Raw genomic sequence first — 27,315 nt, 5'->3', positions numbered from 1 at the left:
ATTTTATAAGATTTAATTATCTTCGAATAAAGCAAATAAAAATTTACTTTTTTGGACATATTAAAATTTGGAGAAACCATGGTCATATTTACAATTAAAATTCTTCAAAAATTTGATTATTTTTATTTTTTGAAAATATTGTACCTTAATAAACTGAAAAAAAACATGGACACTTACAATTATTATAAAAAATTGAATTTTCGTATTTTAATAATTTAATTCTCGAAGCACTTTCGGAAAATTATTTAAAATAATTGATTTGGAGAAGAAGTTTAGTTGAAAATTATAGAAAATAATTGAATTCAGGAAGAGTTATATAGTTGTAATTTTTAGAAATTATTAAATTTTCATAAATTTCACTCATTTTTCGTAAATTTACATATTTTTCTGTAAAAAAATTTTGGTAGGCAAATTAATGTCAGTAAATTATCAGGGAAATTGATAAACTGAAACTTGTGCGACCATATGTACTAATTAACTTTTAACAAGTTTAGTAAATATTCGAAAATTAATGATAAATTTAAAAAAAAATTCTATCCAATACAAAGTAAAAGGAATTTCGTGACGAGAGGTAAATTTTATACATTTACATATAGAGAAAAACTATTCAATCATTCTATTTAGTTGAAAACCTTTTCGTTGAAAGGGACTGTAATAATTTTGATTTGTTAGCTCGGATATCATTAAGTTATTGAGTTTCCACAATTTCTACAGATACCTGACCGTACTATCTATGTGAAATATATATATATGTATGTATTATACATTGGATTTCGGGTGACCTGGTATACGCGTTGCGCGGAGGGATGCGCAGCTTCCACTTTAGGGGAAATGGGTTCTGCGATCATGAAATAAGGTCATTCACAGTTCACTGGAAGTCAATTTCAACAATAGTTATATATAGCGTTCGAAGTTGCGTATAGAACAAAATCATCGTCAACCCACAAAAGCGTAATGGTCAATTCAGCGCTCTGCGCGTAAATGCAGAGTTGAATTACCTCTGAGGTTGTTGAATCACCATAAAATTACGCTTCTCTTAACACAAAGCACCCAAGAGATTCGATGCTTAGTGTTGAATTTCTCCAAGTTACCGAAATTGATGAAAGTTAAATAAGTTAGAGCCTAATTGTCAAAAATTATGTATCAGGTTATAAAGATTGTTTCACAAACATAGATTTTCTTACTCATCATCTAGTATGCACAAAGTTTTAAAAATGTTTCTTCAGATTCTTAAATGTTTCAAAAAATTTCATTAAAATGAAGTCCTTAATGAGATTCCAGACTTTCATTATATACATATATTTTGTCCTATTTTCTCCGCAAATTATAGGCATACAAATGTCCTCAATAACCATTAACCTATTTTCTTGGTCGCGTTAGTTTCCAAACATCGACTCGGGAAATTCTAAGGATTTTACGTTCATCGGATTTCGGGGTCAAAAAGGCAAAAGAGGGATTACAATTCTCAACTGGATTCTCGTTGGGATTCATCGTTATACACGATGATTTCTGGCTTCATCGGGCAATTTAGTTCGCTTATCTCGCTCCGTTTCTCTTCGTAATTCAGTCACTTTTTAACTTCCCCTTAAATATGTTGTAATGAACAAGGCATGAGAAAAAATCGTCGCATTCTTTACGAAATAGTAATCGTCGAACCGAGTGCAATTAGTGATCGATATCGAATGTTCAATATCTTCAAAATTCTAATTACTCTCTTATTAATGACACATCCATTTAAGTATGTAATGACATGAGGAAATATATCATAAAATGTAAATTATTTATTTTTCGTTACAGCCGTGAGTTCAATGCGGCCGATGGATAGCACCAATTGTATTTTAGTTCAAGATATAAAGGCTGTCACCCATGAGAATTCACACGTTCATGATTCGATATCAACACAGGTTCCAACGGAAGGTAAAAAAAACTTTTACTCTAGAAATTAACTTGAATTACAAATATAGAAATTTTTTCTAATACATTCTCTAATACATTCTTTTATTATACAGAGAGTCTACCAACGAGTACAGCGGAACATTCGAGTGCATCGGAGAATACTGGCGAGCAACAACAAAGTGATCCACAGATTCAACAATCGGCACAACAATGGCCCGCCGTTTTGGAATTGCAAGCATACAATGTTGCACATTCCGCCATGATACCGTCATACAACTTTTGGAATACCGAGTTCCTAAATAAGCAACCGGCATTTATAAGACTCAATTTAACACTACCTTGGGGTGCGAACTTTGCGGTTTATGGTAGACGAAATGTTGCACCGAGCGTCACGCAGTATGACTTTGTTGAATTTGTCAAAGGGGGAAGAGTTGATCATCGACTAAAGAGGGATGTCACAACATCTGATGTCAGTATTTATTCATCGAAACACGAGAGAAAGAATGACGAGGATACGAAACATCATTTAATTAGAAGAAGCACTATAGAGTCAATGCTCGTTAATGTCAGCCTCTTACAGTACTTAGATACTGGCAGATGGTTCCTCTCTGTTTATAATGACGAATTACAACCGTATAAAGTCACGCTAATTGTCACCGAAGCTGAGGGGGTATCCACAACTTGCTTAAATGACTGTTCTGGAAGAGGTTCATGCTATCTGGGCAAGTGCGATTGCATCGATGGATATCAGGTGAGAAATACGATTAACCTAACAACCTCTTTTAAACATACTCTTATCTTAATGTTACTAGTTAGACGTACTGCCAAGACAGTATTAAGTGAGGTCCTTAAACCTATGACCTCAATTTTTCGGATTACGTTCAATACCAGAAAACAGCGCAGTGCTGATATTTTCTTTGTTATAAAAATATAAAAACACGTTTTCAAATAAAAGCAGAAGACTGTATAGACGAAATAATATTGTACCGTTTTTAAAAAAAAAGTGCTCAAAGCTAGCAAAATTAATTAACGAAACAAATATTCATACTCTACTAAGAAAAGTGTTCTTTAGTAATAATAAGATAAACGAAGACATTCAGACAAAGATTCTTTAATGTAAAGGCCAACGCACAATAGATTCGCGAACGAGATGCATGAGATAGAAAAGGACACAAATATATCTCTGTGCTTTTCTAACTCATGCTTTGCGTTCGCAAACAACGTTCGCGAAACGGTTGTGCTTAGTCCTTTACTCGACGGATTTCCTCTTCAGAGAGTCAAATTAGTAACAGTCGGAGAAATAAAATTCGTCCAAAAATATAAAAAATTACTACATCCAACATTGGAGTCATATAGAATCAAAAAATTAATAAATAATCCAATTAATGCAACACATTATAAATATTAAATAAATAAGAATAAACAAAAAAATAATAAAATGAATAAATCTATCGGGACTAGTTTCTTAACTAACCCGATGAAGGCACAAATTAAAATTAGTGGTCATGGTGAATACGGTTAGTAGCTTTTTACTTTGGACAGCAGAAATTATTCATTTCCTAATATGAACAAACATTCCGAAAATTTGATTTTTATCTTTAGCTTTCCAACTAGATTAAAAAATACCAAGGTCGAACCAGTTCTTCAAAATTATTTTCACCATTTCCATTCAATTATTATTTTCTAGATTTTTTAACTAAAATTCTTCTTTAAATCAATTATTTACAATCAATTTTGAAAAAGTTCTTTGAAAATTTTCAAATCCATTCGTTTACAATTCAATTTTACGAAATTTCGATTATTTGGAAATTCTTCAATTAAATAAATTATAAAATAAAAACTTCAAGTAATTTCAAAAAAAAAAATTCAATTAAACTTTTTCAAAAAAGTTAATTCTACAGAATTATTAGTTAAAAGTATGAAATATTCAGATTTTCAAAGAATTTAATTTGAAACCTCTTCAAACTTCAATTATTTCTAAAAAAAAAATGTCATGCTTTTAATATTCAATTTATATCTAAAATTTTAACTGAAATTCATTTTTAAATCAATTTTTACTAGAAATTTCTACGATAATTCAATATTATTTAAATACAAGAATAAATATAATTTATTGAATAATTGAATGTTTCTTAAAATTCAATTCCCATAAAGAATTTTATGAACAAATTTTTAAATGATTGGATTTTTTCGACGAATTTTAATAAAATTTTCAAGAATAATTACATTTTCCGAGGAATTTGATTAAAATTCTATTTAAAATAATTGAAATTCTGAGATGAGTTTCATTAATTATGAAAATAATTAAATCCCTAAGAATTTTATTATTTTTTAACATAATTGAATTTCTGCGAAGAATTTTATTACTTTTGAAAATGATTGAATTTCTGCAATAATTTGTAACTTCTCCAAAATTCAATTTTTTTTAGTGTTTTTAACTGAAATTCTTTTCTAAATCCATTATTTTAAATAATTTTTGAAAAAGTTCTTTGAGGATTTTCAAATTCATGTGTTTACAATTCAATTATTAAAAATTTAATATAATATTTTTAAAAAATCTGCAATCAATCTTATTTAAAAAAATTAATTTTACAGAATTGTTAGTCTAAAATTTGAAAGATTTTAATTTGAAACCTTTTCAAAATTCAATTATTTCTAAAAATTCACGCTCTAATGCTTTTAATATTCAATTATAATCTAAAATTTTAACTGAAATTCATTTTTAAATCAATTTTTATTAGAAAATTCTAAGAGAATTCAATTATTTAAATACAAATATAAATAATTTATTAAATAAATGAATGTATCTTAAAATTCAATTCCCATAAAAAATCGTTATCAACAAATTTTCAAATAATTAAATTCTTTGCAAGAATTTTAATTAAAATTTTTAAGCATTTTGTCGAGGAATTTCAATTTTTCGAGGAATTCGGTTGAAATTCTATTAAAAATAATTGAAATTCTGCGAAGAGTTTTATTATTCATAAAATTAATTGAATTCCTAAAAAGAATTTCATTATTTACGAAAATAATTGAATCCCTGTAAAAATTTTATTATTTATGAAAATATTTGAATGATTGCGAAGAAATTTATAAAAAAATTTGTAAATAATTGAATTCCTTTAAAATTTTTATTATTGTATGAAAATCATTAAAGGTTTGGGTAGAATTTTATTAAATTTTTTTTAAATAATTGAATTCTTTTGGAAAATTTTATTAAAATAGTAGATACATATTAAAAATCATTGAATTGAGGAAATTTTTTGAAATTTGACAAGAATTTTATTAAAAATTTTTGAAAATAATTTAATTTCGGAGAAGAATTTAATTACTTTAGGAATTTTTTTTTTAAAAAAACTGACTTTTACGGACTTTATGCAAATTTACGGACCTGTAAGGGATTTACTAGTTCGAGCCCTGAAAATTTTTAAATTATTGATACAGATTAATCTGTAACAGTATAAGAAGAAAAACTAAAAAATTTTAAAACTTAGAAAGGAAGAAAACTGGTTTTCTGGAGAAGAAGACAAAAAATATAATTTCAACTATTTTCCACCATCTATGTTTGCAATTCTATATAGTACAGTATAAATCCTGCTTAAGAGGATAAATAGCGAGACGAAATTCTTCTTAGCCATAATTCTCCTGGATTATCAAAATAGACAGTTTATAAAATACTAGAGCGAACTTGTTGGAATTGTCTTTGTTGACTGAAGGAAAAATGATGCGATTATCTCGAGAGCTATATCTATATATGTACATCTATGTACATCTATGTACATATATATATAACAACCATCTTTCTGTAGTGAGAACCCCCAAACCATGGAGGGTGGTTGTAGGATTATCTGCAGGGTCAGGACACGCTGCAGGATTATCTGCAAGGATGGGATTTGGAGGAACGTCGCAGCACTGCAATGCGTCATTAAAGAGCAATTACTTTCCAGACTAATTCCTTATAAATAAGGAGCAGTTGGTTAAATTGGGTCGCTTTTCGTATATAGATGATGTTTCAAAAATTTTAAACTCTTCTCTTTTAAAAAAAATGAAGCATACAGTTTCTTTAGTGAGTCTCTTTTAAACGCTTTTGTATAATACAAAAACGAGCATTAATTGAAAAGAAGTCACATTTACAGTTTTAATTACTGATGTAGCAAAATCTTTTTGTAATTAAGGATGTTTGACCCCATTTTAAAAATGAGGTGAATTTGCTCATATTCTTAAAATTTAATATTTTTTTCTCTTTCGATTTTTATCTAATGATGAAAATACTAGAGATCTAGTGAGTTACTAAAGGAGATTTTTTTCCGCTATTTTATGTGTTTATATAAAGAAGGCGAAACAAAAATCAAAGTTGATTTTATGTATTTTCTTAGGGCGCTGACTGCAGCAAAAGCGTTTGCCCGGTTTTATGTTCGTCGCATGGACAATATGGAGGTGGCGTCTGTCACTGCGAGGACGGTTGGAAGGGTGCCGAGTGCGACATACCCATTGGGGATTGCCAAGTTCCCGATTGCAACCAACATGGCCAGTGCGTACGAGGTTCATGCATTTGCAATTCTGGATGGAAAGGACCATTTTGCTCTGAAGGTGAGTCGTCGCAAATATTTTCTTTTTCTCTATCGTAAAACCACTCTGTTTTACATTTTATCTATCTATTCCAAACTGACGCATTTTTACGATATTTTTTAAAAACAAATTTCTCTTTGACTTCCCAAAAACTGATAGTAAAGAAATTCACCAGCTACTATGTAAAAATCCAAAAATTTGATTTCCTGAGTACCAATTCTAATAATATAATTAAAAAAACGAATTTACTAATTTACTAATTTTTACTAATGCTAAATTCGTTTTTTTTAATTTAAAGTTTCATTAATTTCATAAAAAAAAGAAAAGGGAGACAATCAAAACAGAAACGTCTTCTTAAATAACTTGAAATCCTTCTGTGACTCTCAAATTCCGAGAATAATGGAATTGTTCTGATCCATAATTTAAAAAGTTGATCCATTCATCGGCGACCCCTTGCAATCAGTATTCGGTTACGATTCGCCAGACGGGACGGAGTGTGAGAGCGGGGGGAGGGAGGGAGGGAGAAGCAAAGTTTTACAGTTATCATTAAAGTTTCGTCAACCGAATTGCGAAAGTATCGAGAAAGTAATTGGAAATTGGGGATTGCAGCTGACTGTCCGGATCCCAGCTGCAGTGGACATGGCGCCTGCGTTGCAGGCAAATGCTATTGCAAGGCGGGTTGGCAAGGCGAAAGGTGTAACCAGGTGGACCAAAGAGTCTACCAATGTTTGCCAGGCTGCTCCGAACATGGTACTTACGATTTAGAATCGGCCGCTTGCATCTGCGAGGAGCATTGGACTGGAATCGATTGCTCACAACCGAGCTGTGGACTCGATTGCGGACCACATGGAACCTGCAAGCAGGGTGTTTGCAAGTCAGTACACAGCTTGCAATTAAAAAAAAAGACAATCCTCCCCTTACTATCCCTCATTCATTCTCTTTCCTTAAAATTAAATAAATCTAATTAAAAATACTTTCTAATGAGAGTGTAACAAAATGTAAAATTTTACCCAGATGCCATGACGATTGGACGGGGGCGAAATGTGATCAGAAACCTTGTGATCCAAGATGTGCAGAGCATGGACAATGTAAAAATGGTACATGCGTTTGTAGTCAAGGTTGGAACGGAAAGCACTGTACATTGCGTGAGTATTGCGATAAGAAAAAAAGAAGAAATATCTAATCAAGTTCAATGAAATATGTAAAATTTTCGTATAGCTGGTTGTGAGAAATCGTGCAGCCGACATGGATTATGCAGTCTTTTAGATGGCGAGTACAGCTGCGATTGTGCAACCGGTTGGGCTGGCAGGGATTGCAGTATCCCCCTCGAGATGGAATGCAATGATGAGATTGATAACGACAAGGGTAAGATATATATTTTTTTGTTTTCATTCATTACTTTCCCGCAGTAATTGTAAAAAAATATTCCCGAGTTTTGATAGAGATCCCGAGCAATTTCTCGATTGTTTCGTGATAGTAGAAGTTTTCTTTGATTTCATCGACGAGGCAAAGATTATATTCGAGGCTATATCATAAGGGCTTTGTGAATTTCCAATAATGATTGAGTAATTCGATAGGAAGGAAAATGTCAAAGGATAATTGAAAATTTTAATGATCTCGGGCTCTCTTTATTTTGTTCAAGATAAACTTTTTTTATTTGATACTATTTCTTTTATATAACCCTTGAAAGATAATCCTAGAAATATTTAAATTTTTCATAATGAAAATAAAACGATATTTTTAAGAAAAACAAGAGATTCTCATTTTTGATAATAAATAGTTGTTTCAAATTTAAATGATTAATGGGGATTTTTTTTATAATGATCATCCAGATGGAATGATCGACTGTTCCGATAGCGAATGCTGTTCTCATGAAGCGTGCGCTGATCACATAATGTGCATTGCCAGCAATGATCCTGTTGAGGTTCTTCTCCGAAAGCAGCCACCGAGTGTAACTGCATCCTTTTATCAACGCGTCAAATTTCTGATCGAAGAGAACAGCGTACAGAGTTACGCACACACGGACGAGTATGGTGAAAGGTAGGTTTTGTTTTTAGGATACGTTAAAAGACAGACACCGTGATATTTTAAAGAAAAATTGCAGTGACTAATAATCAATTACCATCTACTTCGTTAGACGTTTTAATTTCAATTAAGAAACCATCAATTTATTGAAAAAATGAACGTTTTATGGCAAATTTTTCTTACTTCTAAGTAATTTAGTATTCAGAAAATATTGGAAAACTCGATTGAAAGCGAAGCGTCTGGTGAAGTAAAGTTCGGTAAAGATTTCAGTGACCAAAAAGAAAAAAGAACTGGTAAACATTCGGATACGGTTTCGTTATTATGGCATGACGCGTTTAGTTGTCTTTTTTTTCTCTTAAAAATAAAAGAAGCATGCCTCGAACGGTTTACTGAATAATAAAAAAAAATAAAGCAAATCGCGGACTGGTGGAAATCGTCGCTTATTATATGAGAAAAATTATGAAATTTAATTGGTGCATGGCTGTATCGAAAGTACTATAATTGGCAAACTTTAACGTACGCTACAAGCTCACAATAGGGGAATAATTAATTTTTCTCGACAAAAAAATTGATTGTTTTTAAAAAATTTTTCTACTAGTAGCTTGTAAATTATTTTCCACTGTTAGCAAATAACCTTCGTCTTGAATTTAAATAAATTTTTCCCTTTTGATAACCGTATACCTTCTCCACTTACAAAGCTAATTCTCTAACTCTTGAGCAAAAAATTCGACTCCCTTTGTTAACTCAAAACATTGAAATTCCAATTTGATGTGAAAAAAAAATCTTGAGACGCTTTTGCGAGACTTGACAATACGAAATATTCCTCTTTGATAATCCAAACGGCCAATGCCATGGGCAATAATCTTTCTTTGAAAAAGAAGAAATAAGAAAAAAAAAGAATAAAATCCTGACTTTGTGCTTTCCAACTCGACAAATGTATTCCCCTGTTGTGAGCGCGTACCGATTGTCAAGGATATTTGTTTCGATCAATTTTACTCGGTAGGAACGGGCCACCCGAGTTGCATCGGTGCAGAAGAAACCGTGTTGTTGTCGGAGGAGAATTTCTCCCATCCAATTCGTGGGAAGGGGAAACGTCGATTCTGTCACCTTTGGACCATCCCTTTCCTCGTGTATCAAAACCTCATTCCCTCCCTCAAATGCCAGGAGCACCGACGATCACCTCGAAAGCATTGACGATTAAAGGACCTTGTCATTGCTTTACTTCTATTCCCCGCGGCTATGTATATATATATATGTATGTTACCCATTAATGTGACGGTTACAAAGTTCATGACGGGCGCTCATTCTCTACGTTCAATGAAACTTTGTTGAACACAAAGTCAATGTTCCGTTCCTTGATCAAGTGAAAACCAGGACACCTACCATACTGGTCGACCGAGTTTCCTTCAAAATTCTCTAGTTTCAAACAATGACCTAAAAATCGATTTTACTCCGATTACTTTTTTCTACTATACTTAAATCTCGATCTTACGAAAAAAAGTCTTATTATCAGACATCCAAATTTTAATCCAAAAAGAACGTTTTTCCTAATTAAAAACTATTCAGAAAGTAATTAACATATTTCTAAATCGAATTTCGTGAATGTTTTAATAATTAAAGAAGTCCTCTTACTTCACATTTGCAGTGAAAGAGGAAAGAGTCTTTCTTAATTTTTCATGAATATTTTGTCTGGTTTATGTTCGACCTCTTATTATCACATTAATAATGAAAGAGGAATTTGTCTTTTCATATTTTCAAAGAAACCTTTTTTTTCTCGTTGCTCCGCTAATTTCACTAAGTCTTCACATTCACCTATAAAAGAGAAAAGAAAATTAAATAATTTATAATTTACAATGTTAAAAAAATTAATAAATTAAGTTTTCAATTATTAAAGGTCAATATTTAAATTAAACAAGAAATACGTCAAAATTTAAAGGATGGGGTTCATTTTTCCAAGAGTGATGCGAGGTGAATATAATTTCGTGGTGCGACCTGGTATTCGAGGGGTTCGTGTACGTTGTCTAGTGTTGCTCCTTTTGTGTGTAAAACCCTACCAAACCAACCTCTCTCTCTCTCTTTCTCTCTCTCAAAAAACAAAGAAGAGAAAAAAAAACCCGAGCCCGAGTTGCGGCCAAAATTCAAAATTCACGACTAACAACATTGTGTCGTTTGCGGGTGGATAATTTTATTTCAGTGTTGTTTGCTTTCACGTATTCTACTCTTTTTATTTTTCTCTTTATTTTCTTGTTTGATCTTTATTTCCCGCGCGAGTTCACTTCAATCGCAATTATCACTTATTAAGATACTCGAAATGAAAACGTTAAAAAAAATAATTCATGGTAAAACTTCTTTTAATATAAAAAAACGTATTTTTAGAAAAAAGAAACGTGTCTAAAAAATGTTTATGTCTTTAAAAAAAAAAAAGAAAAATCGTGTTTAGAATATAAAGAGACGTCGGATCGGGACGTTCATGATGAAGAATTCTAGACAGAAAATCACTTTATCATCTAGAACATATATACATATAAAGACAATATATAAGAACGTCTCGATCCGTCGATCATAAATAGTTTCCATCAATATGGTAGACACAAGTTTGAAATTGTGAGAAACACCTGCTTTTTTGCCCTTCTTTTTATCACCGAGAATTTGTTTCAAGTAATTTTTAAAAGCACTTTTTATGTAAGCACACGTGAGGAAAAATTTTTATTTAAAATCTTCCTAAAGGACTAATTTTTATTATTTGAAATAGAGTGAAAAAAAACCATCGGAAAATCGTCAAACTTGTCAAGTGTCACTATATATGTTTTTGTTACGTAGTTTCCAACTTGTGTCCGTCATATGTTTTTTATACCACTCTATGTTGAATGAGTCTGAGAGTGATTGAGTTCATGTGCGTGGCTGAAACGATCGCGTGTCCGTTTTGGTGAGCTTGATTAGTGTGTGTCTACGTCTATTGTTTCTGTAAAATGGCAATAAGCAACATTGCAAGGAGCGCTTGTCGCGAAACTGTTTGATTTTCCCCTATAATGGAAAATTAACATTTCCCGTTCATTGAAAACTTGATCATTCGTATTTTTTCCATTTTCTCTTATATTTCTAAATCGTGTAGAAAAAAAAGACCCTCGATTCTATTGGAATGTTCCATCACCCCATTCTGCAGAAGATTAATTTTTTTCTTTAGTACTCAAGGGGATTGTAAAAATAAAAAAAGGGATGATAATCTTAAAAAAGGGGAGGTGTAGAAACTTTTGCAAAATGGGTATGGATATTCGCAAATTGCAATGTTGTGTATTGCCAGCAAAACGTGGGTTCTTGTGACCGTGTGGTAACGCCCTTTCTTCTCGTTGGTTTTTTCCCACACGTAGTGCGTTCTGGAGTTCCTTTACACCGCGGTAAGTTGCAGCTCAGCTCTCGCTAAATCGTTCATGTCCAAAAACCATCTAATGCTCGTCGCTCGTTTTCATTATTATCATCTTACATGTCTTTTTTAATTTTTTATTTCGTATGAGCTCTCTCCCTAAATTTATTAGCCTGTTCCGCCTTATTTATTTTACTTTCCAATTTTGTTCTTTGCTGATACGTGCGTTATTATTATAATTTTTCTATTTAATGTACACTCGTGTTCATCGATGCCTTTGTCGGATGAACGTGTTTCACTCATAGAAACATATGAGTGCAACACGTTCGTCCGAGGAAGGCATCGATGAACACAAGTGTACAATCAAGACACGAATCTTTTTCTTTACAAGAAAAAAAAATAATAAGAAAATCTCTTTTATTGTTGTCTCAAAATAAAGTTCAAAGTCTCGTTTCTTTTGCGTTGCCAATGTTTTTAAATCGTCTCAGCTTGTTTCTCGTATACACTTCTTTTGTTACTATTCTTATCACACTGTTTATTGCTTTTCATATATACCTTATCCCAAGTGCTGTGTGAACTCGTCTTGCGTCAAGTCGTACTCCGTCTTCACTTTGACAAATGTTTTTCTTTACTGCAGCGTCCCCTTTCTGAAAAAAAATAGAAAATAGTTATTTTTGTCCTCTTTGGGTACTGTTTGTTTATTTAGAGCAGTTGTCACGAAAAACATGAAATTGTTTTGATTTTAAAGTACTTTTTTCCTTGAAAAATGACAGTTCTTCTTCTTCTTTTTCCACTTTGTTCATCTAAATAATAAAGTAGTACAATTTATGAAAATATGAAAAAAATTTTGAATTAATGAGAGTAAATTTAATAAAGGGAACGCTGCATTTTATGATTAAATCTTTTACTTCTTTTTAAGTAACGTTTGTACGGGTGCAAGCAGAGTCCTAAGTAAAGAGAAAAGATGTTTGGTTAACGTTGACCAAACTCGGTCCCTAAATTAACCAGCGAACTTTCAAATGTCGAAAATTAGGTCGACATTCTGAATATTCGACTCGTAAGCGCTATGGAAATTCCGGATGACAAAAGAAGAAGCTTGGCACTGCCTCCCAAGTTTTTCGAATTGCAAATTTTTCTCGACCAATAACGAAATTTCTCTAGAGCCAAATAGTTACACTTGATTTACCCGAAATTTATCTCATTTGAAACTTACTCTCAGGAAAAAGGGGGTTTTTGAAGAAATTTTAAACCTTTATTTCTTTAATTCTCAAACTAAAATTACCTATAAATTATAATTTTCAAATTTTCATTTTTGCTGCAAATTATTTTATTTAAAATTTATACTAGGTGATAAATTTAGTTTTTGAATAGAATGGCGGTGATTTATTTCGAAAATTTATAGCTAAAACGGAATATTTTCGTTGCACTCGTTAGTTAACATAACCTAAAATTTAACAAATATTTCTTATTCACAGAAAATTTTAATGTTTATTTTAAATGCAAATTTTGTTTAGATTGTTGAAAATAAAATTCTTTACCCTCATTGAATTTATTATTATTGTGAAAAATAATAAATATTAATTTTTATTTATTAATCACTAAAATTTAAATTTCTCATAAAAGTCATTTTTAGCGTCAGAAAACTAAAAAACGATGCACAAAATAGTAGCTAACTATGAGTATGAAATCAAAAAATTACGTTATACATACTTACAAGAATAGCAGAAAAACTTCGCCTTTGTTGGATTTTCTAAACTCAGGAAAATTCATTGCCCTGGAAGTAGTTCCCTGGAACAGTCAAGCATAGAATTATAATGCAATATGAGATGAGGGAATAGAATAAATTTTTTTTTTGTTTGATAAAGAATTAAAATATTACTTCATTTTGACTAGATGGCAATAATATACACTCAGATACTTTAATGATTTCCTTCCAGTTGAACGCTTTAAAAAGTCACGTATGACTTTTTAACTTACGCCACGAACTAACAACATTTCGATAGATGTATTACACGACTTTTTAAAACGCCGTTAAACCGGAAGTAAAGCATAAGGGTGGAGTCCCATGACAGCGTTTTGCGTTGCGTCGTAATGGGAGAGAAAAAGACGCAAATATACGTTTGCTGCATTCTTTCTCTCTTATTACAACGCAACGCAAAACGCTGCCATGGGACTCCACCCTTAACGGTGCATTTACAACTCTAACGGTAAAAAAATATCAAGTTCACACTCTTAGTAATTGCTCATTTTGGATACAAGTTTACTTAAAATCAGTAAATTTTAAATAAATTGTCGTAAATTTATATGCAGAAAATGAATTTACTCTGAATCAGTCATAACAAATGCATTTACAAGCTATTGTAGAAATACAGCTGAGTGTGCACTGTTTAAGGTGCATTCATAGTTTGATTTCATTTTGCCAGAGAAATAACGATAATAATCTCAATCGAAAACAAAAAAATTGTACTTTTTAGTAAAAATAAAAATATTGCAAAAATTAAATGATAAGATTTGTATTATTAAATAAGTAGAAATCGAACTTTTTCACTTTCTTTATAATATATGACAAGGGGAAAAAAAGTTATATAGCCAAACTACACGTGGAGAAATTGTCCACTTGGGTATTCCGAAAATCGATTTTGAATCCGGAATTTCCAGGAGGCTAAGCTAAACGGTCGAAGGAATAACTTGAAGTTGACATTTTCTACGTGTTCAATGCATTCACTCTCGTCACGTAGTCGCGTCGTTGTTCTCTGCTCGTGCCCGCAATAGTAGCGTAACTATTAGTTTTCCCAGCTGTCACGCTCGTCCGATCGTTCATACTTCGTGACAACGTTTTGGTTTTGGGGAAGTTTCTCTGTCCCTTCCAAGCCACCACCCCCCCTCTCTCCCCTTATACCACCACACAATTGTCGTCGGATGTACGCCTCGACGTAGAGACAGGATGCCGGCACTGTCCCAGTTTACTATCCTTTTCGACCAAAACCACGTACCATACATATTTACGTACTGCAAAACAGTACAAACCTGTCTACTCTGTGTTATCTGTGGTATGTCGTCAGATTGTTGTTTTTTTCTGTTATGTCTTGTCTACTTCTTGTCCTCTAGTGCGTCAGCCCTTGTATTAGTATTATGCTAACGTATTTTTATTAAATTGGTCTTGTGTTGTTTATGTTATTGCCAGGCTTGCACTTTGCGTACCTTGTCGAATTATCTATAGTGAACGTCCTTAGCATCCACACACTTTTAGCTTGCCCATCAATGTGTCATTTTTTTAAAACAAAATTTGAAAAAAAAACCTCTTTATACGGTCACAGCGTCATTTGTTTCAAAGTCACTAGATGTCTCTAGTTTTAAGCCTCATTCACATGTGGGCATGAAAGCAAAAGTGAATGTAAGAGATGAATATCTACTATCTCTTTCACTCACGTGGCTTTCTCTCGTTTATATCATCATATGAACGCACCTTTCTTATTCGATTTGCAGCACTATCTGTAAAGTGTCGTAGCTATATGAAAGAAAAAGTCCCTGTTTCAGTTTATTAGTACAGGTAACTGCTTATATGCTGTCCTTCCTGCATAAAATTGGCATACATTTTTGAAGACCGTGTCATTTCTACAATTAATAGTTTGTGGTAAACTTAGTCACAAACTAAAGATTTTAATAGAAATGACGCGGTTTTTAAAAAGGTGTACAAACCGGAAGGCCAGCATACAAGCAGTTACCTGTACATTAAGTAAAATTCATAACTGTGATCGTACCATTAGATTTTATCCATTGTAAATGTTGAGAAAAACTACATTCTGAAAACTAAACAAAAAAGATAGGATCTCACTTCATTTAAATTTACAATTCATTTTATCTAAACACTAAAACAAAAGAGCGTAATTTCATATAATTAAAAAAAATATTTTAAGCAAAATGAAACCTAATCGCAAATTGTAAACTTTTACGTGAGAGAAAAGGACAAAGGTTATTTCTGTCTTTTTTTCTCTCATGTAGAAATTTACGACTTACGATTAGGTTTCGTTTTGGTTGCGTAAGATATCTAAGATTACGTTTAAAATGTATCCTATACTTATCTTAGCATGAAATTAAGTATTTTTCGGGTGATTTATTTTACGTACATATACGTATGAATTTATGTACTTATCTTACGTAAAATGACGTTTTACGTAAATGCTCTAATGGTAAAACGTTACTTTACGTAAATACAGAATGTCACGTTAAATGTATTATCTTACATCAAAAAAACGTAAGTTTATAAAAAAAATACGTTATTCTATGTGTAAAAGTATAATAACCCTCGATAACGAAAAATGGAGTAACTTACGTAATGTTACGTAAAATAAAGTAAATTTTTTTACGAAGTTTTATGACATTGTACACTCGTGCTCATTAATGCCTTCCCTCAGGGAAGGCACTAATTTCACGAACTTTGCCTACCATCTATATTGTATAAAAAATCAACCAATGGAAAAGTAAAATTCCTATGGAATTATTGGCACAAACTATAAAAAATATAGAAAGTGGGCAAAACGCGTCAAATTAGTGCCTTCCCTGAGAGAAGGCATTAATGAGCACGAGTGTACATTATGTTCGTCTACGTAAAACTATGTAAAATAAGGTATTTTACGTAACATTATATAAAATACGTAAATTTCAATATTTTCCATAAAATGCAGTATATTTTGCGACAGTTACGAAATTTTTCAATTTGAAATAAAATTTGCATAAAATGCATTAGAAATTGAAATTTTCCTGAATTGAGATTCTGCCTATAAAAATAAAAATTCAGGAAATCAAAAGGTAATTTTTTTAAAACAAAGTGAGACATCGATGGGCAACCTAAACACACACTAACGTCTGATTCTCATCAACACTTGATCATTTGTTTTTGTCTCTTTTTTTTATCTTCTTAATTGACAAAAGTGCCTACACGGGTCATGTGCAAATAAAGATAACGCGATCGGGTACTGTATTTATTTGCAAAAGAGGGCCACAGGGGTGAGGAATAAATTAACAATCGGCAAATTGTCAAACTGTTAATTAAACGCAGAGAAAAAATAAAAGAAAAAAAAATTTTAAATTAAATTAACCCGAAGTCCTTCATTCCATTGTTCCTTGTCTGCGTCTTAACAATGTACCAATTGTCCTCAAATTATCCAACCAAAACCTTGTGTCTGTCTTTCTCCAATCCAACCGTATCAACAAACAAATCAAAAAGAAAAAAAAGAACAAGAAAGAAAAGAAAAAAAAAGAAATCCACTTAACGAAAATTAAACCTGATGCCCGTCATCCCGTTACCGTTATATTAAAATCATAAAATTTTAAACTTGCGTTAAAAATTTTCCGTATATGAATTTTAGAAAGAGAATAACGGTTATGTTTTTATTTCGCGTTTTTTTTTGTTACTTCTTGAAATGATGCTCGTTTTAAATTGCGGTTAAAATTTATTCTATTTTTTTTGCGAAGTTGAGTTTTTTATGTGACAACAAAAAATAATACGTGAGTTGAATTTATTTATTAAATTTAAGGAAAAAAAATCGAGCACCATTTCTCGGACTTTTCAAATCACAATGAAACGCGTTTACGAGCCAAAAAAGAAAAATTAACATATCGGATTTTTCATTATTTCGTTGCTTTTTTTTGTACTTTTTTTTTAATAAATTATTCATTATATCTAGGTTTGGCGTCTGTCTTGAAGATATCCGTGTATTTTGAAATATATTATGTTTGTCATATCACGTTATTATGGTTTCCCATGATTTACAGTAGTGATGACAGTGCCTGCCACCTATCGCTGAGACTTTCTTGGAGGATCGGCACTTGGTCGTGTTTTCAAGTTTCTTCATCAACAACGAAAAAAAAATATCTAAAATATTCTTTTTATAACACAATATTTTTTTCATTTCAACAAGGCTCTTTCAATTCTTTTTTGATCAAGTTTCTTTTTTCTCTACATCAAAATCAACTTGTTCGATAAATGAAAAGTAAGGAAAAAAATTATATAGTTTCAAGATTAAAGGAAAAGAATTTGTAAAAGGCTTTCTTATAAAAAAAGAAGAAAACTTGCTTTAAGATGTATTGAAGAATTTTCAATTCCTGAGAATCTCTTCTTTCTTTATACTTTTTTTCACTTTTTTAATTTCACCTCAAGAAATTGTAAAAATAAAAGGATCCAATTTCTTGAAGCGACTTGAAATTCATTGAAAACAAATCGCAAATTTATACTCGAAAGTATGTCATTCAGAGATCTCGTTTTTTTCTTCTTTCAGATGAGAAGGCGAAAAAAATGGTATAACTTGAGGTATATGTACGTATAACTATAGCGTAAATTACCTAAAATTCTTATCGCGCAATTTTTGATTTAAAAAAACACGAAATATTATTTTTTAGCAAAAAAAAAGAAAATTGATAGAGCCTTGTTTTTAACTCAGAAAAAGAAACTATTCAAGAGCTGATATCTGATATCAAGTTTCAATATTAAATATCGAGGGTAAGTCTATTATCAATTTAAATAAATTCGAAAAACTGAAAGTAAGTGCTTAAAAAAAAATTTGCAATTAAAGTTCAATTTTTAGATCAGCTTGAAAAAATAACCCTTTAATTGTCAATTCTTAAAAAAAATTTTTTTTGACTACAGAAAAAGTTTTTAAAATATTTTTTTAAACCATACAAAAGTTTACATAATTTTCCCAGAATTTTTTTTGTAATACTTTTTTTTATTTTAAAATTAATAAATAGGTTTTCATTTTATTTAATTTTTTAGAAAAAATATAAATTTTCCATAAAAAATTTAAAAGTATCCAATTTTTTTCAACTTTCAAAAGCTTTAAAATTTTAACATTCTCCATAAAATATATATTCCATAAAAACACATATTGTTTCTATAAAATAAATTGGCACTTAAAGGGTTAATCACTCGCTATTAAATGGCTTTTTTCCAACTGCAGCTTATTTTTTAGTGAATTATTTTCAAAATTTTTAAAAATTTATTTTAAATATTTAAATTGAACACAATAAAGGGAATGACAGTTTATGGTCTAAAATTGATTCAAGAAGAATTCGATATAAAATAGAAAAAATACTTTTTTAATTTTTATTTCTAAGGGGAATGAAGTTGGTTATTAGAGGGCACAAGATAGAAAAAGAGAATACTCTCTTGCTTTTTCTATTTCATTTCCTGGTCTTGTAACTAACTTCACACTAAGACCTTTGGTCCTAATTCCTAAATAATGCAGGAGTTAGAAAAGAATATTCAAGTGTTCTTTTCTATCTCATTTACACCCAAAAGCATGTATGCTGTCCTTCCGGTCTGACGGAATTTTGAAAAGTCGTGTCATTTCTGTCAAAGTGTTTTTAGTTCATGACATACGAGCAAAGATTCATACGCCACGAACTATATTTGATAGAAATGACACGTGTTTTCAAAATTCCGTTAGACCGGAAGGACAGCATATGTATGCATTTTGGTGTATCAAGTTCGTGTTTAGGGCTTATATGATATCGAATTATTGTTGAATGTACCTTTATTTTACTAAAACTGTCAATTTTAAAATTTAAAAATAAAAATTAAGTTTAAATGAATTAGAATAGTAATGCCAAATATCCTTTTATATTGAAAATTAGTTTATAGACTTTACCATTTGGAAGCAAATCTTTAATAATTTCTTTTACTGAGAATTTTCTATTTTTTTTTTTTTTTGATTCTGTCATGTTGGTGTTAGTGGGCCAAATCGATTCGTTGAGGGATCGATAGTGAGAAAGTTGATACGAGTACGATCCTCCAAGGAGCAATATGATTTCCCCTATGCAGTTCCTTAGGGACTGAGTAATATCTGTCGCCTCAACCCCACACATATAGTATGTCACACATGCGCGCACTTGATACACTGGCACATATACAATTGCAGGATACTACAATACGCACGCGCGCGCGAATCTACATCCCCGGCAAATCACCCCCCGAATGTATATATATAATAATAATAAACTGTGTTACACAGTTTATATACCTTGGTACCTATTGATTTCATTATATTCAGCACATACACACGTGATTGCTTAAACATTATATCAGCTTGATAATATATTTCGACTTTTTTGCCAAAAAAAAAGAAAAAAGGAAAAAAAATTACCCTACATTTATCAATCCTTAATTTATTATACATCATTTACGTCTATATACATACAATCCTAATGATATTTTATAAGTGCATGTATTCCATTTTATATGATATTATGACCTAGGTTCCACAGTACATGAGGTTCAATGTGTATCAAAATCAATCATGGCTGCCATTTATTTGTCCCCCGAAAATGCGAAAAGAGCGTCACCTCTCGAACAAATCGATCGGCACTGTTAAAAATTTCTTTTTTCTGCACACTTTTTTTATCACCTTGGACAATGGTTTTAATACAATAATTTTATTGTCAAGTGTTTTACATCAAGTGTGGATGTACCTTAAACTAATTAATCCCTAGAGTGGGAAGTTATAAAGTAGTAGGCCTTATGTTACGTTCATATTTCTTGCAACTGGTTAATATTTTAATAAACTATCCAACCCTGCGCCTGGCTCGTAAAGTCATTAGGCCTCAGAATGAAAACTTTAAATCGTATACAGGTAACTGCTTATATGCTGTTTTTACGGTTTGCACTTGTCTTTAAAAAGCATAGCCTTTCTATCATAATGTTATTAGTTCATAGCAAATTAGTATACACCCAAACGCATATATGCTGTCCTTGCGGTCTGACAGAATTTTGAAGTCGTGTCATTTCTGTCAAAATTTTTTTAGTTTATTACGTATGAATAAACATTCGTTTGCCACGAACTAAGAATATTTGATAGTAATGACACTAAAAAATTTTGTCAAACTAAAAGGACAGCATTTATGCATTTGTGTGTACAATATTAGCCACGAACTAATAAGGTTGTAAGAGAAATGCTACGGTTTTTAGAAAAGTGTGCACACACCGGAAGGGCAGCACATAGTTCATAAATTGGAAAATCCAATACACCAGGGATGGATAAGTTTAATATATTTAAAACCTATCCATCTGTGTCAAACGCTAAAATGTCATAAAGCTTAAAGCTACGTTCACACCTCTATACTTGTTTGATTAATAATACATCATTTTTGACATGAATCAAAAGCACATTTTTGAGAAAAGAAAAAAATACCAATCACATTATATTTTATTTCCAACCACAGCACACAAACGGTTACGAATATTAAACACTCTTATTCAAACAAATAATTAAGTAAATACTCACAGCGAGCCTAGCAATTGATTTGTGATCCGTTATTCTCATTTCCACTCTATTGTGCTAATTTACTCAGAGTAAGCATCGACTTTGTGAAAAAGTAATTAACGGAAACTTTGTTATCCAAAACACACGTTTCTGATTCGTTGTTAATTTTTCTCAAAATAACCATTACGATACCATTACATTATCATTACATTACCATTACATTACTATTATATTACAATTACATTATCATTTTATTTAATATTATAAATATTATAATATCAAAAAGAAACTAATACTTTTTTAAACACATAAATTTAGTGTTTCTTTTTTTTGTCTTAAAATACCTTGGAAAAATTTGTTAGATAACTATATATATGTATATATAAATTCAGAGTGTATTATACATTCCCAACCCTGAGTACACCGCAAAATCGCGGTCTCGAGTTGGCAACACTGTTGAAAAGTCGAGGTTTTCTCTCTTGAGCAAAACTCGACTGTAGAATAGTCATGAAAAATATTCCCCGGAGATCGTTCTCTGAAAGGAAAATATTCTCTCAAATTTTCAAATCTCTAGAGTTTTTAAAATAACAAAACTACACCGAGTTGCAAGAATAACTGAAATAGTTTTTTTTTCTCTCCTACGCGGGCAGTTTCTAACAATCAAGTCGTAAATTAATAAAAACTGGCCTGAATATTAATCTCCTGGAGTTAGTCGAATATATCTCTTTTTTTTGTTTAATTAAAATTAATTACCAATATCAAATTGAGAATTTGTAGTTTATTTTCACTTACAACTCTATCTCATTAAAACTATTTTAAAGGCTACAAAATTTTCACCTAACCCCAAATACTAAAATAACTAAAATCAATGTTTTAGTCTTTTTTTTGTGTCAATAGTCGTTGGGTGAAGAAAGTTGATACTTTTTTCATTCAACGACCATTGAGACTAAAACATTTTTCCTGTAAAATGAAAAAATAGTTCAATAGTAGTGAATGTAGCATAATAATGTAAAATCTACAATTCACTCGTTCGATAGTATCGAATGATTGTAAAACCTGATTGGCTCATTCTAATGGCACAACAAGTTTCCTGATTAGATTCAGCAAATCAAATTTTGCCATCTCTCAAATGGAACTGTAATCACAAAAGGAAAATTATTATTCCAAATTATCACACATTCATTATTTCACTACTTTTATACCACAAAATACAAATTTATCCTTCTTTTCAAAGATAAAATTCTTTTTAAAGTCAAAAATTTTCAACAACTTCCAGCACTAAATAGAATAAAAATTAATAAAATACATTAGGAAAAATCAAAAATAGGAAAAATATTAAATTTCAAAAAGGTAATTTTCTGTTCTCATTTTATTAACTTTTTTTTTTACTCACTTTGCAAATATATTGCGAATATCAAATTAACTTCCGCTTTGTATAAAGTATCAAACAAACGGGGTGTGCGCAAATGAAAAAAAAAGATATTTCTAACAGTGTTACAAGTTGAAGGTACAAAGCATGAAACGCAATAAGGTCGCCTGTCAAATCCGCTTTTATCAAATTTTTTCTTTCTTTTTTTTTTAAATTGCAAATAAAACGACCTCTTGATTCGCAAAGTCTGGCCTTTTAATGCTTATCGGGCAAAACCTTGTGAAGTGGATCCACATTGTTACGGACCTACTCGATTCGGTTATTGGCAGCGGTAACTACTTTGTATCGAGACTAGAATGGCACGCAAATTGAATTGCGAATTGTATTGGCAGCCAAGTGCGAATATTGAAACGCACTGAACCGTTCGCCAAACGGTGTAGCTGATTCGATGAACCTCGTTGATGCATCTTTTAACGAACACAAACGTCGGTCCTAACTGCTTGTAAATGAAAATTTACATATTTTCCATTTATCAAAAAAAAAAATTAATTCTTTTGTCAATTTTTATTGTCTATTAGAATAATTTTGAATGAGTCATAAATCGTAAAATTTTACATGAGATAGAAAAGGAGGAAGGTTATTTATGTTCTTTTCCCTCTCATGCAAAGTTTTTCGATTTCTTTCTTTCATTTTAAATCAGACTTAAAGGTGTTTCTAAAATAAATTTGGCACCGAAGCAATGCGCGCGCAACACTTTTCAATATGAAATTGACTTTATTTTCGGTACATTTTAATTTGAAATCAAAGCTTAATTTTAATAATATTGAAAATAAATAATAAATAGTATTAATAGTTAGTTAATCTATAACTTTAATTTTTGATAAAACAAGGTAAATAAAACGAAAACATTTGAACAATGATTAAAATATAATATTTACTCCAAAGTTTCGAAATCTAAATGATGCGTCCTCTTCAGGGAGTCTACAGAAATTATACAAAATTAAAATACAAAAAAATAGATATAAAATTTGAATAATACTATTTATTTTTATTATTATCAATAATAATAATTTCTATTTTCCATCCGAATAATAATTTTAACAACAAAAATTAGTAAAGTAAAGCAACAGTAAAATTCGAGAAATATCGAATCAGCTACGCCGAGGGAACACAGTGAATCCCCTAAAATTTCTAGTATGGAAAAGCTCATCATTTTTTGAATTTATAACAGCCGAGTGGCAGTTATGCGAGGCCAGGTTGTTACGGAGCAAGGACTTGGAATTGTAGGCATTCGAGTCTCAGTTGATAAAGACTCACGATTTGGATTCACCTTAACCAGAGCTGGTGGATGGTAAGCATAATTTTTCATTTCTTATATTTTATTTTAACGCAAATTTTTCAAAAATATTACTAAAATCTGAATGAAAACTCTAAATGTCGTAATTTTTATACTAGAGAGAAAATGATAGAAATATCGTTTGCCTTTTTCTAAAGAAGAACAAACGTTATTTCTATCCTTTTCTCTCGCACACGATTTAGAGTTTAGGCCTTAAAATAAAAATAATTTAGATAAAACACGAAATATTTTGTATACGCGAGGCATAATAACCGATATTCAATATTCTAAAGTGATATTAACTCCTATTAACCATAACAATAATAATAACAATGAAATTAAGCTTTAAGGTCGATTGGGAAAATTAATGATATCATTATAACCATAGTAACGGGGACATATTCACAAAAGTCTCATTATTTATTCCTAATTAACAAAGTATGTTTTTTCATTTTTGAATCACAATTTTATTCAATTATTATAAATAATTTATTAATAGAATTATATTTTCAGATATATTTTTACAAATTTGACTTTAATTCTTTTTCTTGTAAATTTTCCATTATTCATTCGTTTTAAGAAAATTAAATTTAGTAGGGGCGGAGTTTCATAAATACATTTAATATCTGAATTTTATTAAAACATATATAAAATTATAATGTAAAAGAGCAGATTCTAATTGTAGATATTAAATTTTAATAAATCAGTTTTCTTAAATATCGATCTAGTAATACTTTTAAGTAAACCAAATGACATGAGACATCAGAGAGAGTAATTTTCAATCTTTATGTCAGTTTCGTGTTTAATTATTAACGACAGTGTGTGATATCGGTTCAAGTCTCATAATTTTTCCATTGTCAATTATATGTACATAAATATAAATTTATAAATTGAGATATCGATTACTAATGCGACATTAAATTATACTTTATCTATTAAAAATGAAAAGCTGGATATATTTTTTTTGCTCTGAAATGAAACTTCTTTTATACTAGGTATTCTTTTTTTTGTCGAAATTTTTAAAATCATTTAAAACTATGCAATCGGGTCTTAATGATATAATTTGATTTGAACCAGGTTCGACGTTCTCGTTAATGGAGGTGGTGCAGTGACTCTTCAATTTCAACGGAGCCCTTTCAGGCCTCTCACGCGAACGGTCTTCGTACCATGGAATCAAATCGTGGTTCTACCGCCCGTCGTAATGACTTTAAGCGAAGGCGGAGATTCATCAAAAGCAAAGCAACCTCCCAGTCCAGCTGTTGGTATGTAAAATAATTCATTGAAATTTTTGATTGTGATCAACATTTGTGGACGTCTCGGTGTTTTATATGAAAAGAATTTCATTGTTTAAAAAAATATTTCACTTCATTTTGTGTCAGTCAATTAGGCCCAAAGTACAATTATATCTTTAAAAAAAAGAAGATCGTCGACTTTTACATATGTATGAGATAGAAAAAAATGAATGATATATTTCTGTTCTTTTCTTTTTTTCAAATGGTTTATGACTCACGATATACTTGTACTTTTAGGTCTATAGTAACTGTATTCGTTTCCCAATAACCTTTAAGGGTCAATTCACTGGAAAATTTTTTTGTCATTTGCATATACAGACTTTGCATTCATTTACTTAAATTACTATTTTTTAAATTATAACGACCCAACCCTGATTGTTTGTCACATTAGAGTACAGTCACATGCTGGTAAAATAGTAGATTAGTGGAACAGTTTTGACCAATTAGATGACTGGATTTTTTGTACACTTTATTTTAATTGGTCAAATCTATTACACTACTTCACTATTCTACCAGCATGGGACTGCACTCTTACTAACTACATCTTTAAGCGTAACTCTAACTTTTAAATTTAGAAAACAGAATATTCTAAAATAAAGAAGAATATACAGAAATAACCTGACTTTCTTTATATTTTTTTATTTTAGAATATTCTGTTGTCTAAATTGATTAAAAATGAGAGTGGCGCTGAAAGATGCAGAAAAATTAAAAAGTTACTAGAGTGACAAATAATCAGGGTTGAGTCGTTATAATTCGAAAAAGTCTTTAACTTCTTAATTGGTTCGTTAATCAAGCCAATCAGCACAGAGGACAGTTTTCAAATTGTCACTACCCCTCCCTGCTTGTTAAAACACAATGTAACTGTCTCTGATAGTAACTTCTAGTTATTAATTACATTTAATAAATTCATTTTTACACCCACTGTCTTGTCGGAGTAAAATTTTATCCATATCTTAACGTCAATAACAAAAAATTACAATTAGATAAACGATGCATTTTAATAAAAAATCTATTTTTCTATTTATTTGAACCCTAGTTTTTAATTTTTTTTTCTGATTGAAATTTTATTATACATTCTTTTTATAAAAATAAACTCCAGTGAATTGGCCCCTATGTGTGTTGAAAGCACTCGATGTTCAGTGTATAATTGAAATTTGATGTAAGATCTCATCATGTGATGTCTACTCGTTCGTGCGTGTCGTTCAATTGCCGTCCATTGTTGTTCTTAATCGAGTATTCTATTAATTGACTCCATAAAATATAATAGGCTTCCCAGGGTTTTCAGTGGGTTTGTTTGGACTGAATGGACCATGCGAGGAACACGATCACGAGACTCTACGACCCATTATCGTCGGTACATGGATGCCCGAGAAAGTTGGCGGTTTACCCGGCAAGAGTTTGGTCTTCGCTGAAACTCAGGTATGTCATCAAAAATGGTCGCATATATAAAAACTGTTCTTTTATTTTTGCTTCTTCAATTGAAAAATTAAAACATTTTTTCAGATTGTTCAAGAGAGTATCGCAATTCCGGGATCGAATCTCCACCTGATGTATCAGAGTAGCCAGGCTGCGGGTTATTTGTCAACAGTGAGAATGCAACTAACGGGGCCATTTATTCAAAAATCGCTGACTCACGTGCACGTTCACGTGGAAATTGAGGGTTCATTGCACACGAAAACATACGAGGCTGATCCAAATTTAACGCACACCTTCGCTTGGAACAAGAGAAATGTCTATAAGCAAAAAGTTTATGGAATAGCTCAAGCGAAAATCTCCATTGGCTATCAGCACTCGACATGTCCATCGGTCATTTGGGAAACACAAACCACCACATTGCAGGGTTTCGATGTTGATATTTCGGATGTTGGCGGATGGGGTTTGGACATTCATCATCACTATAATTTCCACGAGGGAATCCTACAAAAGGGCGACGGTTCAACTCTCCATTTCAAGCAATATCCCCGCACGGTTAAAGTCATCATGGGCACGGGACTCCAGAGGAAATTACAATGCGACGATTGCAATGGTTTAGCAAAGGACGCGCGACTCCTAACACCAGTTGCTCTAACAAGCGGACCCGATGGCAGTGTCTACGTGGGGGATTTCAATCTTGTCCGACGTATCACACCTGAGGGAAAAGTCTACACCGTACTCAAACTAAGGTAAATTTGTCTGAATTAAAGTAAGAGAGTGTGTTCATATTTAAGAGA

General features: G+C 31.3%; 1 protein-coding gene across 6 annotated transcripts in view; it reads left to right on the top strand.

The window, feature by feature from the left end:
* LOC122498471 (teneurin-a) overlaps positions 1-27,315 on the top strand; it is a 917,080-nt gene that overhangs the window by 879,736 nt on the left and 10,029 nt on the right. For 4 of the 6 annotated variants that reach the window (XM_043606204.1, XM_043606205.1, XM_043606208.1 and 1 more), the window contains 12 exons: positions 1,798-1,917; positions 2,010-2,647; positions 6,273-6,486; positions 7,075-7,339; positions 7,480-7,610; positions 7,684-7,830; positions 8,298-8,505; positions 11,859-11,885; positions 23,709-23,828; positions 24,891-25,075; positions 26,373-26,524; positions 26,609-27,267. In XM_043606204.1, coding sequence (XP_043462139.1) covers positions 1,798-1,917; positions 2,010-2,647; positions 6,273-6,486; positions 7,075-7,339; positions 7,480-7,610; positions 7,684-7,830; positions 8,298-8,505; positions 11,859-11,885; positions 23,709-23,828; positions 24,891-25,075; positions 26,373-26,524; positions 26,609-27,267 — 2,866 coding nt within the window. The remainder of the gene's footprint in view (positions 1-1,797; positions 1,918-2,009; positions 2,648-6,272; positions 6,487-7,074; positions 7,340-7,479; positions 7,611-7,683; positions 7,831-8,297; positions 8,506-11,858; positions 11,886-23,708; positions 23,829-24,890; positions 25,076-26,372; positions 26,525-26,608; positions 27,268-27,315) is intronic. The other 2 variants (XM_043606206.1, XM_043606207.1) reach the window with 2 other exon arrangements.

Source organism: Leptopilina heterotoma, unplaced genomic scaffold (genome assembly GCF_015476425.1).
Source record: "Leptopilina heterotoma isolate Lh14 unplaced genomic scaffold, ASM1547642v1 Lhet_15, whole genome shotgun sequence".
NCBI lineage: Eukaryota > Metazoa > Arthropoda > Insecta > Hymenoptera > Figitidae > Leptopilina > Leptopilina heterotoma.
The sequence above is the reverse complement of the archived record's forward strand: the minus strand, read 5'-3'. Positions and strand labels throughout refer to the sequence as shown.